The sequence below is a fragment of the Carlito syrichta genome, unplaced genomic scaffold (assembly GCF_000164805.1).
Source record: "Carlito syrichta isolate Samal-C Ts95f unplaced genomic scaffold, Tarsius_syrichta-2.0.1 Scaffold147036, whole genome shotgun sequence".
NCBI lineage: Eukaryota > Metazoa > Chordata > Mammalia > Primates > Tarsiidae > Carlito > Carlito syrichta.
The window spans coordinates 365,327-382,980 of record NW_007091132.1 but is presented as its reverse complement, the minus strand read 5'-3'; the positions used below and the strand labels follow the sequence as shown (position 1 = coordinate 382,980).

The following is a 17,654-nucleotide window of genomic DNA, read 5'->3' as shown; positions in this document are numbered from 1 at the left end:
GAAGCAGAAAGTTTAAAAAAGAAAGAAAGAAATCAAATAAATCCAATAGGATAGGAAAAAACAAGAAACGCTCTGTAGGACTAGTGCTGCTCACTAATCTAGAAACTACCAGTGGGGCTTCCCACATCTTTCATTAGCAATGATGGCTGCTGTAGAGTTGGTCTTCACTTATCATTGTGCCTGGATCATTAAAAACTTTGGAATAACCCCTTCCCCAAAGTTCCTTTTTTTAAAAAAAATTATTTTATGTGAGAGATGTGGGGTACACTTCAGGATTAGGTATACAAATCCAAAGTTTCAATGACATGCACATAAAGTTATTTTACATTTTGCAGATAATAGATATATCAAGAAGAATTTCCACTTAAATTGTGGTTAACAGCAATAACAATAATAATAGCTATCTTGAATTAAGTACCCTTTGGTTACTATTTCTAATTCTCCCGATGACTCTGCACTATGGATACTGTTAGTTCTGAAAACAGCATCCTGTGACATAAAACAGAATACAAATGTCCTTTCAAACTTCCTAGTGGCTGACCAAAAGAGAAAATTACAATTATATTAATATAATTTATGGTGTCTATACATGTGAACACAAATGTTGCTTTAGAAAATCATAATTATCTCTAAGTCCTGAGAGAAATTTAAATACCTTTCTGTAGTTTCCTAAACTGAAAACCTTAATCATTTTTCTCGTATCCTTGAATTTGTGGATTTTTATGACATCATATGTAAAAATTATAATTTCTGATTCCACTTTAATAGTACACTAGAATTTTTATTTTATTTTTTTGTAAGCATCTTCTCTTGGATTTGAAGACAACCACAGCGTTTTTATTTTTATTTATTTAATTTTTTGTATAGATGGGAATCTTGCTTTGTTGTCAGGCTGGTCTTGAACTCCTGGCCTCAAGCATCTTCCTGCCTTGGTCTCCCAAAGTCCTAGGATTACAGGCATGAGCCACCTCACCCAGCCTAGAATACTAGAGTTTTTTTGTTTTCTGAGAAATCCTAAAAACAAGTGCCTATTCTTTCCTTATTGGCTTTGACTTTTTTTTTTTTTTACAACACTCTTATTTATTATTCTTTCTTAAATACAGAGAATTAAAAACTCCATACTGTATTCTTGTTCCTGCTGTGTGCCAGGGCTCTTAATCTTTCATATTCCTATTTACAAAACTGCTCCCGAAATGGTAAAAGAACACTGTGTCTTGCTCTGTAACCTACATGCCCATCCGCGGCGCACATGAAGATGTTCTCACATTGGATCGCACCTCACGTCTGCAGCAGGGTAGGGCTCAGCCCTGAAAGCAGCCTCTCTGGGCCCGAGCTTAGATGGCAGATGAGGTTGCTTTCTAGTTTAGATGTTATTAGGAAAACAGCTGAGTGAGGACATGTGGTTGCTGGGCGAGAGCCAACAGAATAGAGTTTTGTCCCCGCTTCCTTCCTTGTGACAGCCACCATCCTATAAGCAGGGGAAATTTGGCTTCTTTGGTAAAAAAATAAAAATAAAAAAGCCTCTCACATATACACACTAACTTTCTGCCACCAACTGAAGTTTAACAGACTCCAAGGTAGCTGCTCTACCATGAAGACTGAACAGAATTCTTTTTTTTTCTTATGGTCGCTTAGAGAGCTGTCACTGAAAAAGAGGAAGGTAGGGAAACAGAGTTATGTGTCACCTAGAATTTACGATTACCCAGCATGACTCCTGACACCACCATAGACAAGCAAGCTCTCTGCCCAGTGGCCCCCAGTTTGTTTCTGCCCCTGCAGTTCTTAATAGGAGGCTGGATTTCCAACTGCTATCAGTCCTTTCTTCAGCCACCTCTCCTGAAAGGGCAGGAATTTGAAGGTGTTCATATTCCCAGAGGACAAAACTGGAAGAGGCAAAAACTCAGGCCACCTCCATAGGTGGTTCCCAAGCCTGTCATGCCATCCAAGCTCTTTGCTTTAAGACTAGGAAATGGGGTTTCCTAACTGACGCGTTCCCCCCTGCCCCCACCCAAAGTCCTGGTCACTGTCCTCTGGAAAGCCTTTGCGATGCTTCTTCCTGCCAGGGAATAAGGTCACGCTTTTCTCTGGAGCCCTGCACTGGTTGGCTCCAGTGTCGCTCGCTCTCCTTCTACTGGGGTTAACAGTGGAGCACCCTGACACTTCCTCTCCCAGGGGCCACTTGGAAACAGGCGAGGGCAGATTGGGTTGTCACAATGTCATGGGGATCCAAGAACACTGAGCAGGCAGGTTCGCTGATGCTAAATGTTCCTGGTGTATGGGATTGTCAGGAACAACACAGCAAAATGCAAGCAGAAGCCGGGCTCGGTGGCTCAGCCTGTCATCCCACGCCTTTGGGAGGCTGAGGTGAGTGGATTGCCTGAGCCCGTGGGTTCGAGACCCGCCTGGGCCGCGAGACCTCATCTCCACAACAAATCAAAAAATCAGCTGGGCGTGGTAGCGCGCGCCTGTAATTCTGGCTGACTTGGAAGGCTGAGGTGGAAGGATCGCGGAGCCCAGCAGGTCAAGGTCGTGGTGGCCGGGAGCGGCCACTGCACTCCAGTCTGGGCGACAGAGTGAGACTCCAACTCAAAAAAAAAAAAAAAATGCAAGCAGAGAAATATTACGGGCTGTTCCTACCAAACTCAACAGATATTTGTTGAGTCCCTATCACATGTGACATATACCATGCAGAGTTCTAACTGCACAGTGGGGAACCACTGGGAGTCCCTGCCTGCCATGGACTTACAGCCCCGTGAAAGAACCAACTAGTAAGTAAGCACACACGCCATACAGAACAAATCAATGTGCAACTACAGAATTTGTCTTCAGTGCTTCAGGGACAAAGATGGTGCCATGAGGGAGAACGGTGCATCTTGCGGGAAGGGAGCCCGAGCTAGATGGGGGGGGGTGGGGGGGGCAGGAAGGCCTCTTTGAGAAGGGAAGCTTGAGGTGGAACCCTGAAGAGGAGTTTTCAGTCCTCAGGCTGGAAGTGGGGGTGCTCTGTAGGCTGAGGGAACAGGATGTTTGGAGAACCGGAGGCTGGAAAACCCTTGGGAATTAGAAAGTCTGGACTGAGTGGCAAGGGGCGGGGAGGTGGCTGGGAAGAGGCTGCCCAGCTGAGCCAGGGACTATCAGGACGGACCATGGGAGAGACTTGGTATTTCATCTCAAGCCCAATGGGCAACAGCGGGAGCCCCAACCCTCAGGGTAAGACAACTCACAGCTTATGGGGACAAAAGAGCTGGCACTGAGGTCCTACGCGGCTCCACGAACATTCTTCCATTGCCCCACTCAGCAAGAGACTACCAATAAGTGTGGCCCTCAAGACCCTAAGCATGTCAATGACGTCTGCATCACATTGTTCACATTTTTCGGATAATAAATATATAGAGAAGAATTTGTTTTAAAATTTTCACTCAATAGCAACAGCAATAACTCTGGAATTCAGGTCCTCCTGGTTACCGTCTACATTGTGGATATTGTGACCCCAATTTTACCAAGTGAGCGGAGGCTCCGAGTTTTCGACGTCCTACAGAAAGTTACAAATCTCTTGAGTGACAAAGCCAGAATTTGAAGTCAAATGTAGCCATTTAGCACACAGACCATCCGGTTCTCCAAGATCTTCCAGACCTCCCATCAGAAACGCTCCATGTATTTGATTTCACATTCCCAGGACGGACACCGTCTGACTCCTGCAGGCTGCCAAGCTCCTTGACACCAGCAAAAAGAGACTGGCTAACATGGTCTTTTATTATTTTCCTTGCTCACGTGGCACTGCAGAAACCTCTAAGGTTGCTCAACCTCTCAGTTTGTCTCCTTTTTCTCTTCACAACCCTTTCCTATCGCCAACATGGGCGATTTGCGTAAATTTGAATCAAAAATAATTCTTCCAGTGCAAGACTTAAGTGTTGAGAATTCAGTGGTCAGGGAGGGGTAAATTCAAGCATTCCAATAAATAGTAGAATCCCTGGACTGCCCTCTCTATCCCAACTCCTGCCTGTCCTTCAAAACCAATTTGAATACCATCCCTTCCAGGAAACACCCCCAAAAGTTCCCAGTTTCCTCTATCTTGGAATTTTCTCTAGACCCTTAGTCACTCCACCTGGTGCTATATTTGTTTGTCTGCTTTCTGGGGTGGAAGCTCTTTAAGGGCAGATCTCTGGCATCTTGATCTTTGTTTCCCACCTAGAGCTTGTACACAGCAGAATTCTAGTGCACATTCATGGACTGAATATAGTGGTAACTATATTATTTTATTTTAGAGATGTGGGTGCAATTCAGGATTAAGTATACAAGTGGTCATCATATAGGTAAAGGTTGGTCCCCCCTTTGGTCCCCACTTTGCCTGGTTTGAGATCAGGAATGCTTGTTGTTTCCCCCCACTTCCCCCCCCCCCCACATTGGTAAATACTGAGGCAGTTGATTCCTGGTTACTTATTGCCAGGTTGTTCGCTTTGTGAATTTATAAATCAGTTGCTAAGTAAACCAAGAGGAAAGCTAAGTTAGACCTTCCACTTTGGCTAGTTATTAGTAGCCTTAAAAATTATCAGACTAATTATTAGTGGCTTTCAACAGGGAGATGGTGTTGAAACCACTAGTGGCAATTCTTCTAGCTTCAGGTAGCTCAGAGAGACAGTCCCAGAGTGGGACACACCAGCTCTCCCCAGTCCCCACCTGGATCTCAGTGGCTGATTCCTGTGGTGTCTTCTGGACAGTGTCCACCTCATGCCACCCTGCTCAGAAAGGCAGGATGAGACCCGATCCTGGTGAAAGGCTATGAGACATGGTGCTTCGTTGATCTTCCTCAGACTCCTGTCCGAGGTGAGAGAAACGCAGCAAATTCAGGCCCGTGCTTCTAAGAGAGGCCAAGATTTTTCTCCAGAGGAAAGGTTTTTTTTCCTTTTTGAAAACTGGCAAAGGATGCAAAATTCCAAGTTGGATTCTAAAGTTTGTGGTCGAATGGCCATGAGGCCTGGACCCCATATGTGGGGAAACGTGGCTTGTGAGTGTCAGTGGCAGCTCGAGTGGTGTCGTCCAGGCCCAGCTCTGCAAGCATCAGGAGGTCAGGCATGGGGTGCTGGAAGCGGCATGGCTTTCTGCTGGTGACAAGGGTCATCTGTGTAAGCCACGTGGAGCACGGGCATGCCCTTCTCACCTGACACACTTCGGTAGACGCTTCGTGGGAAAGAAAGTGCCAAAAGCCCAACCGTTCGATGCTTCCCTCCCACACTTTGCTCTGCTCCAAGGACTTCCCTGTCCCTGCTGACTCTGCTGTCTGGCAGTTCAAGCTGCGTGTGGCAAGGATCTCTAAGGGTCAGGCCAGCAACCCAAGGCCTGAGCCACTAAAAGGAGGACAGAGAAAGGAGAATTATGAGAGGGACTTCTCTTTGGAGTTCTGGGTGTCAGACACACCTGAAAGTTCGTAACTCCCAAGGGTTCCAGAGAGCCCCGCTCACAGGAAGCCTCTCTGGAGGACAGTTTAAAACAGCAATGCCACAAAATCTAGTAGCTCAACCTTAACTCCAGCAGCAAAACTGCCCGGGCCAGCCCCACTGTTACCATTCAAAGGGTCTACAGTGAAGCCACCCCTGACTTGAATGCTACTGGGTGTCTTTTGGAACCTTATTTCGGTGTCTTATTAGAAAGGTTCCTGTTATAACCACGTCTTGGGAGAATCGAGTGCATTTTCTTTTAGGCCTCTAACGCGCCTTTTCACATTTTATTTTAATCTGGCCAGATTTAAATATTGTCCCTAGTCCTCTAGAGACCTGAGATGCCACAAGAGAGAAAGGGGGCACTCGGGTCCCTGACTCCACACCCTGGAGGAGTTATACTTCAGTCGTCGAAAGGAAGGATGACAGTCAGAATGCGTAACAACCAGTACCCTACGGGCACCAGCCACCGGGAACGGAACACCAGCTGGAAACGGCTGGGAAGGCTGCACTGACTTGCCGCTGAAAAGTGGCCTTGCGTCAGCCACTTCTCTGCCTGATTCCGCGGTCCTGTGGACTTTCTAGGGAGGGAGACCCATGCTGCTATGGCCAGGGCCAAGCGAAGGGATGTGAGACACAGTCCCTGATGTTGGCTGTCCTCAGAAAAGGACAAATATCATGTAACCCAGTGCATGGTTGATGCCAGGGGAATGGCTTTCTGGGTTTCCATGCCTGACTATGCATTCCTGGCACCTGAGGGGACACTGTATGGAAGACATTTTCACCTCATCCTGACTGGCCGAGTACACATATCCGAGAGTGGATCCCAGGGCAGCTCCTGCACAGCCAGGCTGGGGAGGCATCAGCGAAGACAGCAAGGGCTCTGGTTTGCAGCTGGGCGTGATACCGTGGCCTCTGTGGGACCATGGGAAGGAGCACTGGCAGAGCAGGAGGGACCAGACAAGGCACCGCAGGGGCTCCTCTGGGACCAGAGGGAGATAAGAGGATGGATTTCAGCCTCTCCGGCTGCCCCACCCAGAGTCACGGGGGCGTGGAGAGCAAAGCTGGAGCCCACATGCTGGACAGCTGCTGCTTCCCCCAGCAAAACGAGTCCTCCGAGGTGAAGGAGCCTCCTCCTCTTCTGTGTCCCCCACCTCAAAGCCTAGCAGAGCCCTGACCCAGAGCTGTGGGACTGAATGAACCAGCCCTGGTGTCTGCTGGTTTCTCCCATACTCTTGCAGGGACACCCCATGATCCCCTGGGTCTTCTCCCCCCGGGGGTACCCCAACCCTCTTCTGCCTTCCTGGAGTGGATTCCCCCCCACTGTTCACCAGTGAGGAGCCACCCCTTCCAGCACAGGAGGAGGACCGGGGGCCGACTCTGACCTTGGGAATTGACTGCCCATGCTAGAGTGTGCCTGGCACTCTAGAGGGGTCCCATTGAGGTGCACTTCCCTCCCCCTGACAAGCAAGCCCATTCTCGGTCCGTCTCCCCCCTTTGGCCCAATCTGGAGAGAGTGAGCATGTCCCAGGCTGTCACCAGGTGGCGCTATGTGGCAGCCCTTGGGCCTGGTCGGGTCTGGCTAGGGTCTGCTCCCCAACCGGCCGCCTGCGTCCCAGGTTAGGATTCCCGCTCTGGGTGTTGAGCGGCCCGTGACACGCCCTTCTTCACTGGCAGGTCCTCGCTCTCCTGCCCTTGAAAAGATAATGTGGGGCGCAAAACAAGAGTGTTATGACTCTAAGAGTACCCTATAACCCCTCTGTGCCGGAGTCTCTTCAACCACAAAATGGGGAAAGTAATATTGCCCACGCTGGGTTGTTTTGAGGTTTGAGTGATGTCCGTGTCAGCTCCTGGTGGATGCTTGTGCACTAAATCCATATGCTGTTAACAGTCTTGCAGCCAACCTGTAAGTTGCTGGTAGTTGGGCGACTTTGATTCCACTCATTCCTCACAGCCAGTCAGTTCTGCCTTCTGCATTTGGAATACTTGTAAGATTAAACCTTGTTTATGAAGACGATGATCTGAAGATCAGAAATGAACCGTTGGTCTGCAATGAACGGCTAGCCTTGTGTTCACCTGGTTGATGGCTCCACAGGAGTCACTAAACCTTTGTTCACTAAGCCTTTGTTCGGCCGCGAGTGAGCCAATTCGGTTCTGAGGTGGTGCTGGAACCCATCCCAAACGAAGGGTGACTGAGGACATGAAAAGCTGCAAGGCCTGGACCAGGGGAACAGGGGAGCCATCTCTAGTGCTCAAGTAAAAGAGAGAAGGTTGGTCCGGCTCGGTGGCTCAACCCGTAATCCCAGCACTTTGGGAGGCCGATGTGAGGGGATTGCCTGAGCCCACGGTTCGAGACCCACCTGGGCAACTTGGCGAGACCTCATCTCTACAATAAATCAAAAAATCAGCCGGGTGTGGTAGCGTGCGCCTGTAGTTCCTGCTACTTGGAAGGCTGAAGTGGAAGGATCGCTGGAGCCCAGCAGGTCGAGGCTGCGGGGGCCGGGAGCGGCCACTGCACTCCAGTCTGGGCGACTGAGTGAGACTCCAACTCAAAAAAAAAAAAAAGAGAGAGAGAGAGAAGGTCGACGGATTCTGAATTGCTCTTGAGGGCAGGGCTAGCACGAAGGGAAGGGCAGGATGGGCTGTGTGGGAAAAGGACATGGGGATATGGTGAGGTGACCCCTCTGGGCTTTAGCTGCTTTGCTAGTGAAATGAGCTGATTCGACAGATCCTAGACATCCTGTTATCCAACAATTTTCCAGCCTCCGCTGGGCATCCTGCAATTCAATTCTGTTCTGACATGAATTCCTGGAGTCAGAGCAGGCCTCACAGGGAAGGGGAGTGGTCCCACAAGACTGCCTCCAATTCAGATGCCAGCTGCAAGTTCCGGGGCCAGGGACCAGCGTCTGTGGTTAAGACGGTTACAAATTCAAGAGTTCTCATGACTCCACTTCAAGGTTGATAATTCACTAGAGTGAATGACAAAACTCAGAAAAATTTAGGAGTATGGTTTCATTATCAAGGATGCAACTTAGGAATGGCCAAATAGAAGAGGTGCATACGGCAGAGGATGGGAGGTGAGAGGCACGCAGCTTCTGTTCCCCAGAGTTCCCAGAACAGTGTTGCTTCCTGGGTTTTAGGCATGGTTTCACTGTGGAGGCACAGGTGATTAGATCACTGGTCATCTGATTGAACTCAATCTCCAGTCCCTCTCTGATGCCCCAGATGGGTTCCTTGGGTAACTAGCACCTACCCTGAAGCCATCCGGTCCCCCAGTCCCATGACTCATCTCGATAGCCTAAACTCAGGTATGGGAGAAAGGGGCTCCCTAAGAATGAGTGACAAAAGACACTCCTATCGCTCAGGAAATTCCAGAGGTTAGGTCATAGGAGCTCTGGGTCAGGAACTTGGGACAAAGACCAAGTGCATCTTCTGTCACCCCACAGATACTTTAGCCTCCCTTCAGTCACTAACATGCTCTACCGAGGGATTCTGAAACTGATGACAGGATACAATTCAGCTCATTATAAGAAAACACCTTCCCTAGAACTCTTAGCTGCCCAGGTGTGACCTCCCGAGGCCAGGTGGCCCCAGTCAAGAGTCCCAAGGAGGAAATGCCTGTGTCGGGTGGTGGTTGGAGCAGATACCCACGTGTGCCATCGCTGAGAGTCAGCATCGCCCCCTGCTCTGCTTGCTTTCAGAGTCGGGACACGCTTCCGTTTTGGGCGAACAGCACCGGCAAGAAGGAAGGCTGGCAGCACGGATGGCATGGATACGACAATGAGCTCATGGACATGCGGGGCTTCTTCATGGCCTTCGGACCTGGTAGGCAAAGCAAGGGCCAGTGCTCTCCGTCCTTCACCCCCAAGGAAGTGTCTCGAAGGGGGCTGATGGCACCGGGCAGGGCTGTGGGGATTTCTTGATGCCTCTTTATGCGCAAGGCTGAGCAGACCCAGCCGTTCTCCGTGACACATCTTTGGTTGGCTTCCTTTCAAATGCGTCTTGGGTTTGGCAAAGGTGGCCAGATACTTTTCCTTGTAAATTTTAAATCCTGAGTGCGCTGAAGAAAATGTATTCCACATGTTTGTGACCCATTTTTCACTCAATTCATCACAATGCTATTTCACAGCTATCTGATGTCCAGGGAAGCTTCTCGGACCCCAGGTTGCTGACAGCTGTGAGCCTCGAGGTTGATGGGCTTGCATCTTGGGGTCTGGCTCTTCCACCTTCCTCCTCATCAAGAGCAGCCACCCCTGAGGGGCTCATTCGGTCAAAGACCCAACCAGAAGCTAGGATGTGCTCAAGGACGGGCCCAGAAGTGACCTTGAGATGGACATTGAGAATGAGCTAGAATGACTAGGGATGTCTTAGATGAAAGCAAACTTGCTGTGCCATCCTTGATCAATTCCTAGGGCTGAAAGAGAGGGGAGATGGAGAGGGTCTATTTTGTCATTTGATCTCATCTATAGGGCACTGTAAATTGACACTTTGGAAAAGTTTGCCAAACTCTCTGAAGATCATACTATCATCTGAACTCCTCCCTCTTCAAAAAAAAAAAAAAAAAAAAAGCAAAGCCCCCCCACCATCCATTGACTGGTTCCTGAGCGACTTTTTTTCTCACTACTACCCACCCTCCATTAAATGTAACAGCCTCACCCTGAGACCTGTATTCCAAATGCCTTTTTCGGGATGTTGATCAGAATGTGTCCACCCACAAAAACCCAGATTTCCCTTTCAAATTATAGGTTAGACATTGCACCTATAAGCTCTACTCTTCTCAACGGAGCACAACCAATAAGACATGTCAACATACCTCATGGGTCCTTGGTTCACCCCACTTACAAAATCTCTGTTAAGAACTGTACCATGTCAATTTCTGCAACTTTCAGGGGTCTCTCTGGGAGCCTGAGCTTAGGCAACACACTGATCCTAACTCTTTTCCACATCTGATCCGGGATTCCAGGTCCTGAAGTGAGCATCTGAACCAGTAGCAGCAAGCATTCATAGAGCATGAGTGGGGTTCACAACATCGGCCTGAGGGAATTCAAGAATGCCCGAGCGTGTTGGCTTTCATTGATGAGCTATCAGGGGCTCTCTGTTGGCCAAGCCCCGGGTCAGATAGGCGGAGCTAAAGGAATTAGGGACGGAGCCTTGAGGATCACGTCAAGGTCAACTACTAGATGAGGTTGGACACATTTCAGGGCCGTGGCCTTTCTGTGGGGGAACATTGGTTGACAGGGTTTTTCGTTCCAAAACGCGTTCTCCTCCCCGCACACCGCCCGAAGAGGGAAGGAAGATCGAGTGCAAAGCAGTTGTCTGTTGAAGCAGAGTATCCGAGCAGGATTCTCAGGCGTGTTTTGAAAGCAGAACCAAATCTAGCCCAAACCCCAATTTTTAAACACAGTGCCCAAAGCCGTGTTAACTTAAGGAAGGCTGAATTCAGTGGGGGAGATTTTGTCCATGAGCAGCGGGCTCCGTCATAGGCTCCTTTAAAACTAAAAACCCTCAGTCTTCCACAGGCAGAAGGATGACCCTTGATGAAAACGGACTGGGTTAATTGCAAAATGTTTCCAGGCAGATAAAGCCTGGAGAGGCTCCTGCACACCATCACGTTTCTGGCTCCAGTTCTCATGAAAGATTAAACAGCTTTCCACACCGACTGTTTACCGAGGAGAAAATTTAAGAGTGAGGCCTTTAATAGCTATCTGGCTGCACTTGGAGATAAAGGTGCATCCCTCCTGATTAATTGCATGTGCTTCTTGCTTAGGGAGGGAGCAGGGCATCACTGCGGCTGCCCAGATTCAGCCATAGACGTCAGCAAGTCTGGTCCAGCCAGGAGGAAGGGAAATCATTCTGGAAGAGAGCCTCTCTCTAGTTAATCCCAGTTTCTAATTTGAACAACCTAATCTTACCCTGGAGAACCCCACGTTTGAGATAAGACAGCAGGAGTGTGAGTCAGTGAGCTGCCGACCAGCTAGCAAGCCCCTCTTGAAAGCAGCCCGAGGTGGCAGGCACGGCGTGAGCCTGCAGACACTCTCTCTGGAGGCACGTTTTTAATATCCCAAAATATGTTGACCCATTAGAATAATGTGGATTCCCAATTCAGGTCTGAAATGCCATCTTGAGGTAGTTGTTCTCTCCGGTTGGATCAGGCACTGCTTGGCTTATTCAGGACTTTTCTAGAGCTTTCATTCCAGCCCGGATCATCTCTGCCTGGAGCCCAGAGTCCCACCCTGCAGAACAGGAAGCCCTGAAGTAGAAGGAATAGGAAAGAAAACTCGATTCTCCTTCCACTTACTTGCACAGAATTTGTGTTGTGCTTTCAGTGTGAAAAGATAATCGTTTCTAACACTTTCGTCAGAAGAGCTGGATCCGTTTTTCCTGAGAAGTGTGAAAGAAATGGACTTTCGAAAGGCTGGGGGAGGACACTGGGTTTACTCTTGTCCTCCACCTTACATGCCCTCCCACTCACAACAAGGTCACGGCCACATGTGGTGGTCGTGGGATTGTCACCTCCAGGTCCTGTGGTGAATCAGGAGAGAGAAGAGTTGCTTCCATATCCTCATATAATTGACTAACTTGCCAGACATTGAGGGGAGCTGGGAATGTAGGGCGGCCCCTACATTCTCCTTTCCAGGCAGGCTCTAATGATTATTATTTTATCTGGACTTTTTAAAGTCCAGATCTCACTGTGTCACTTATGTAGTGGTACAATCACGGTCCACTGCAGCCTCAACCTCCGGGGCTCAGGTGATCCTTCAGCCTCCTGAGTAGCTGGGACTACAGGTGTACATCACCACACATGTCTAATATTTTGATTTTTTTTTTTGTAGAGATGAGGTTTTCTTACTATGTTGCCCAGGCTGATCTGGAACTCCTGGGCTCCGGTGATCTTCCCACCGTGGCCTCCCAAAGTGCTAGGATTGCAGGCATAAGCCACTGCACCTGGCCGTATGTACTGCACCTCTGTATATTGAATTCTACTTTAATTCTCCAAAGTGAGCATGTGTAGTGTGTGTCGCATTCTGCACGTAACCTTTTTCTAATTTGTAATCCCAGGAAAAATATAGGCACAGAACTTGTGTTGGCACCTCTGGAATATATTGCTGTTGTTATTTGTTTGCTTTTAAAGAAAGTATATGTGATCCTTTTAGCAAAGCAAATATAAGGGTTATTTTCTGGCGATTTTTCTTTCTTGAGAAACTAGCCCATGGCAAGTCTTTCTGCCATGAATCTTCCTTTGTCCTTCTCTTCTTCTTGCTAATAAACTCTATTTTAAAAAAGTATTTTCCAAGATAGAAAACTTGGCTTTACAACCCTCAAACAACTCATTTTCTTTAAAATCTTAGATGAACTAAAAAGCACATGAATAGGTCTCTTTCGACGGGTAAAACCTCATCCCTCAGTTGAACCTCCATGTAGCTGTGGGTATTTTGTTGGAAGTTCTGGTTTGGGACCTAAAAGTGAAGTTGCTTATGTATATTTCTAAAATCATATATTCACTCTTTAAATGGACACACTTTGAGTTCAGTATCTCACATTGCCTCCTGTGGAGAAGGAGAAGGTGACTCTGTTCAAATCCCTCCCACAAAGTACCCTTCAGGGCCCCCGCTTCCCCTGTGAGCCACCAGCCCTACCTTTGGGTTCTCTATTTCTGCCAAGTTTGCTGCAGACTCCGGGGAGAGGCGTGGTACCTTCCTGCATTCACCCCAAAGCCTTGTCACTCAGAGCCCTTCAGCAGTGCCAGGCTTCTCACTTCTCACAGGCTGATTTATTTTTTGTTGCTAAGAGGCTCCCAAGGAACACTCCCTTGATCTTCCAGATGTGTTTAGGAAACCCCTGCCATGGCTGCCAAGCTAGCCAGCCCGAGGAAACCATAGAGGTTCACATTCCATCAAGACCTGGATGTGGCCGGAAAGTGGAGAAATGTTTTTGAGGTGCTGTGGTGCTTCTGCAGCAGAAGTCGGTCCTCGCTAGATGGATGCTCTGGAAGATACGAATTCCGCTTGATTGGGTTCAGGGGAGCTCAGCAAGCCGGTCCATCTGTGACCACATGGGCTCCTCAGTGCTCTGTAGAAACGCGGCGGTGTCAGGTGGCCCCTCTGCCCCTGCCCCCTCCCCAGGGAAAGTGCTGTTGTCAAAAAGAGAGCACAGTCGTGCACCAAGAAGGTCTGTTTGCTGATTGTCTTTTCCCAAGTCAGGGTCTTGCTCTGAGTGCAGGGGTGCCCTCATGGCTCACTGCAGCCTCAATTTCCTAGGCTCAAATGAGCCTCTCGCCTCAGCTTCCTGAGAAGCTGAGACTACCGGTGAACAACACTATTCCAGGCTAATTTTTAATTTTTTGTAACGACGGGGTCATCTCTCACTGCCAGCCTCAAGCTCTCCTCCTGCCTCAGCCTCCTCAAGTGCTGGGGTTACTGGTGTGAGTCACCATGTTTGGCCCTGCTGATTATCTTTTCAAGAAACTCATATTTATGAGCCATAGGAAGTCCTTTCCCTTCATCGTACTGCTTTCAGATACTCTTCCGTGTTCACCATTACGGGCCGCACCCTTGAGCGGGTGGATTCCCATCCCAAGGCTGCAGGCTTCCCTTAACTCCTCCTTCCAGTGGTTCTGCCCTCCCTGGCCGGTGAGGGACCATGACAGCTTGTCTGTTTGCCTTTCCATTTCAGATTTCAAGTCCGACTTCAGAGCCGCTCCGATCCGGTCGGTGGATGTCTACAACGTCATGTGCCACGTAGTGGGCGTAGCCCCCCTGCCCAACAACGGGTCCTGGTCCAGGGTGGAATGCATGCTGAGAGCCCCGGCCGGTGCAGCCGCCGCTGTGCATCCTAGCAGCTGTGTCCTGGGCCTGCTTCTCTTGCTGTGCAAACTCACACTCTGATCGCCCAGCTCCACCCAGAACGCTGTGGGCAGAGCGTGCCTCCGGAGCGTCGTGGTTTCCGTTGTCTGCTGACCAATGGCTTCATTAACACAATCAAGGCCATGCAAATTGCAAATATATTATTCTTGGATAACTCCATAGATAAAAGTTCCTCCTTCTTAAAACAAAACAACAAACTTTGTTTTTCTGAAGGTAGGCACACCCCTCGCCTTTTGTTTGCTTGATTTTGTGTCATTTTCTCCTTTCTTTTCGTGTAGTGACTCAGGTTGGTCCGTCTGAGCAGGGACCTGCAGCAACCAAACTTGGGGTAGATGCTGCGTGGTCTTTCGGGTCTCCCTCTGCCCTGCCTTGTAAGAAGCGGCCTGCCAGATCAGGCCTTTATCTCGGCCCTGTCCACACCCAAAGCCATCTTTGGGGTTGATGGTCACAGTCCTGTACTGTTCCTCCCATCAAAGTTGAGGTCTATGGGAAAGAAAAAGCTACTGTCTGCTTCTGACTCAGCTTGCAAAATTTTTTCTTTTCTTTTTTTTTTTTTTAAGAGTCAATGTCTCACTCTTTCAACCCAGGTTGCAGTGCAGTGGTGTGATCATGGTTCACTGCAGCCTCAACCTCCTGGCCTCATGAGATCCTCCCCCATCAGCGTCCTGAGTAGCTAGGACTACAGGTGCACACTTAGCACCCCTGGCTAAATTTTTAATTTATTTCAGAGATAGGGTCTCTAAAACTTGTTGCCTAAGCTTTGTTACCCAGGCTGGACTCAAACTTCTGGCCTAACGTGACCCTCCTTCCTTGGTCTCCCAAAATGCGGGGATTACAAGTATGAACCACCACAGCTGGCTCAATTTTCTAATATACCAAGTTCCAGAAAAGACATATCTTAGCATGGATTCCCAATCAATCCCTCCTCTTCTCCAAATCACCAGGATTGGAGAACTCATAAAACAAGTTGAAAGTCATGGGTCCCCATCCAAACTCTGAGTGCACAAAAATGTCTCGCTTGCCTTGAGGAGCAGAAAAGCATCCACTGGATACAGGCTCCTGTGAGTTTTTTCATACAGTGTACATTATGGTGAGAAGTCTTGCCCGTTGATGGGTTGCTGGGTTGCCTGCCACCCTGCCCATCTCCTATGGGAAAGCTTCCTCAGACACTGTTGCCCTTGGCTACTGACACGGTGTAGGCTAGAGTAATGAGGTCTCAGTGATGGAAATATATATTCCCTATTATTGCATTAAAAATGAGTTAGCATTAAATGAGGCTACATCAGCAAGTGAGAATTTATGTCAGGAAAACGCAACACGGCAGGTCTCTTCAGGACAGTGAAGTCCTTATACGGTGTCGTACCTTGAAAAATGAGTATCAATGTTCACCCTGATTCAGGAAGGCTGGGCGCCAACTCCACGCATTGAATCATGAGAGCAAAGGATCGCTGCTTAAAAATATTGAATTCAACTTCACAATTATTTCTAAGGATTTATGTAATGCATTTTTAAAGCACCAGCAAACCATCAATCAATTGGGAAAAAGGCAAGTTAGCCTCTGTAATCTGGCTGAAAGCAAATTAGTACTTGCAAAACACAGGCCATAGTTGTTGAAAGACAGCTATTGTCAAAGTGTTCCAATGGATTCCACGGAACCCACATGGGAAAGGAGTTTCCCTAAAAGATATTGAGTGATAAAGTTAAAAGTAGCCATCAAAACCAAGAGGGAATGAACATGAACACAGTCTCGCATTTGTTTACTGTTCTCCGGCCATTCCTCCTTTACTCTTCCTGAAAATCTTCAAGTTACATAAGAAAGTTTCAGACATTGGTCTGTCAAAGTCTAAGTACTCAATAAACAATGCTGAATAAATGAATAAGATACAGAAGGACTCATGAATAGTGGTAAATCCTGAAAAAGATTTCAAATGAGTGGAAATAGTTTTCTTCTTTTTTAGGTTTTTGCCTAAAACAATGCATATATTTTAATGGCTTATTTGGCTACAACTCATTCCCTTTTATTTTTGTTTTAAAACTGCATTGTTCTCCCCAGGAAAATTCCAGTTTCTCTGAATGTGTTTTTGTTCCATAGGAGTAAAATCTGCTAAGAATATGTACAGATACCTTTCCTCCTGGATTATTTAAAAACTTCACTGCTAATTCCAGGACAAAGATAATTGGGTTGATGCACCAAGGGTAAATGAAAGGAACAACCCTTAAATTAAGGATGAGAGGAACGTTTACTTTCTCTGTCCATGTGCCTAACCTCCAGAATCCAATACAATTAAGTTGTGAAGACCTAACTATACACTAGATTAGGCCCAGGGAATTCTTCTTAGCATAGAAGAGTCCCAAACTGCAAAGTCCCCGTTCTCTTTACTGCCACAGGGGCCTTGGAAATCCATACCAGACCTGAGTTCGATCATGGGCAAGAGCTTACATATTTTCTAGGCTTTTAAGCCTCATCTGACCTACCTCCAGAAATTCGGGTTCAGAGGGTCTGAGTCCTCCCCATTTGGATCAGGCATTGGTTTGCTATTAAAGAATTTTCTAGAAGCTTTCGTTACAGCCTGGTACTTTTAATTCACATGGATCAAAAGTTTGGGGTTTGCTCAGAGGAGAAGTAGGTTCTGATTGGATCCTTGAAGACCTGAGTCTCCTGAGAGCCATTTTAGAGCCAACCAGTTTCTCAAGGGGCCCTTAGGGTGACACCAGCTACTAACCTCAGTTGAGTCAAGCTTCCAGGCTTCTGAAACCAAAGCAGATCTGTAAGCACCACTGGTGGAGGCCTCCCTCCAAAATGGCAAACTTGGCTTCTCCACAGCCCACGCCTCCGAGTGCTAAGCTTCCCAGTGGTGCTATCAGACAAACTCGGACACTATTCAAGATACACAGCTATCTTCCGAATTTTCTAGGAAAGTGCTTTGCATTTCTGTAAATATCAAGAGATTTCCAAATGTGATCATGTACTTTATCTTTGCAAGCAATTTGTGGTAGGCCCAAGTCAGCTACTGTAAACAACTTGCTAGAACGGAAGGAGGTAGCCTCACAGGTTGGTTATAAAACATTTGAAACTGGGTCTTCAATGTGTGTTATGAAAAATCTATGTTGTTTTGAAATCATAAAATAGCACCTGTACAGTGCCTCAAATGTTTAATACATGTCCCGTAAATATATGCTGAATGAAAAAAAATGTCATTAAGACTTGCTTAAACTTCAGATATCCTCTGTAGGCTCTCAGATTAAATGAACTTTCCATTTTTGGCTTTCCATCTTTTCTTATTGTCAAACCGACAGTATAATTATACTTTATTTCATGGACTATTCTATCCCAGGCTCATAAAGAAGACATGGGGGG

General features: G+C 47.7%; 1 protein-coding gene across 1 annotated transcript in view; it reads left to right on the top strand.

The window, feature by feature from the left end:
- ENPP6 (ectonucleotide pyrophosphatase/phosphodiesterase 6) overlaps positions 1–14,317 on the top strand; it is a gene marked incomplete at its 5' end in the record, with an annotated part of 34,675 nt that extends 20,358 nt beyond the window's left edge. Inside the window, 2 exons of the mRNA XM_008050455.1 lie at positions 9,134–9,257; positions 14,106–14,317. Of these exons, the coding sequence (XP_008048646.1) occupies positions 9,134–9,257; positions 14,106–14,317 (336 nt within the window). The remainder of the gene's footprint in view (positions 1–9,133; positions 9,258–14,105) is intronic.
- Between the last annotated feature and the right edge of the window lie 3,337 nt (positions 14,318–17,654).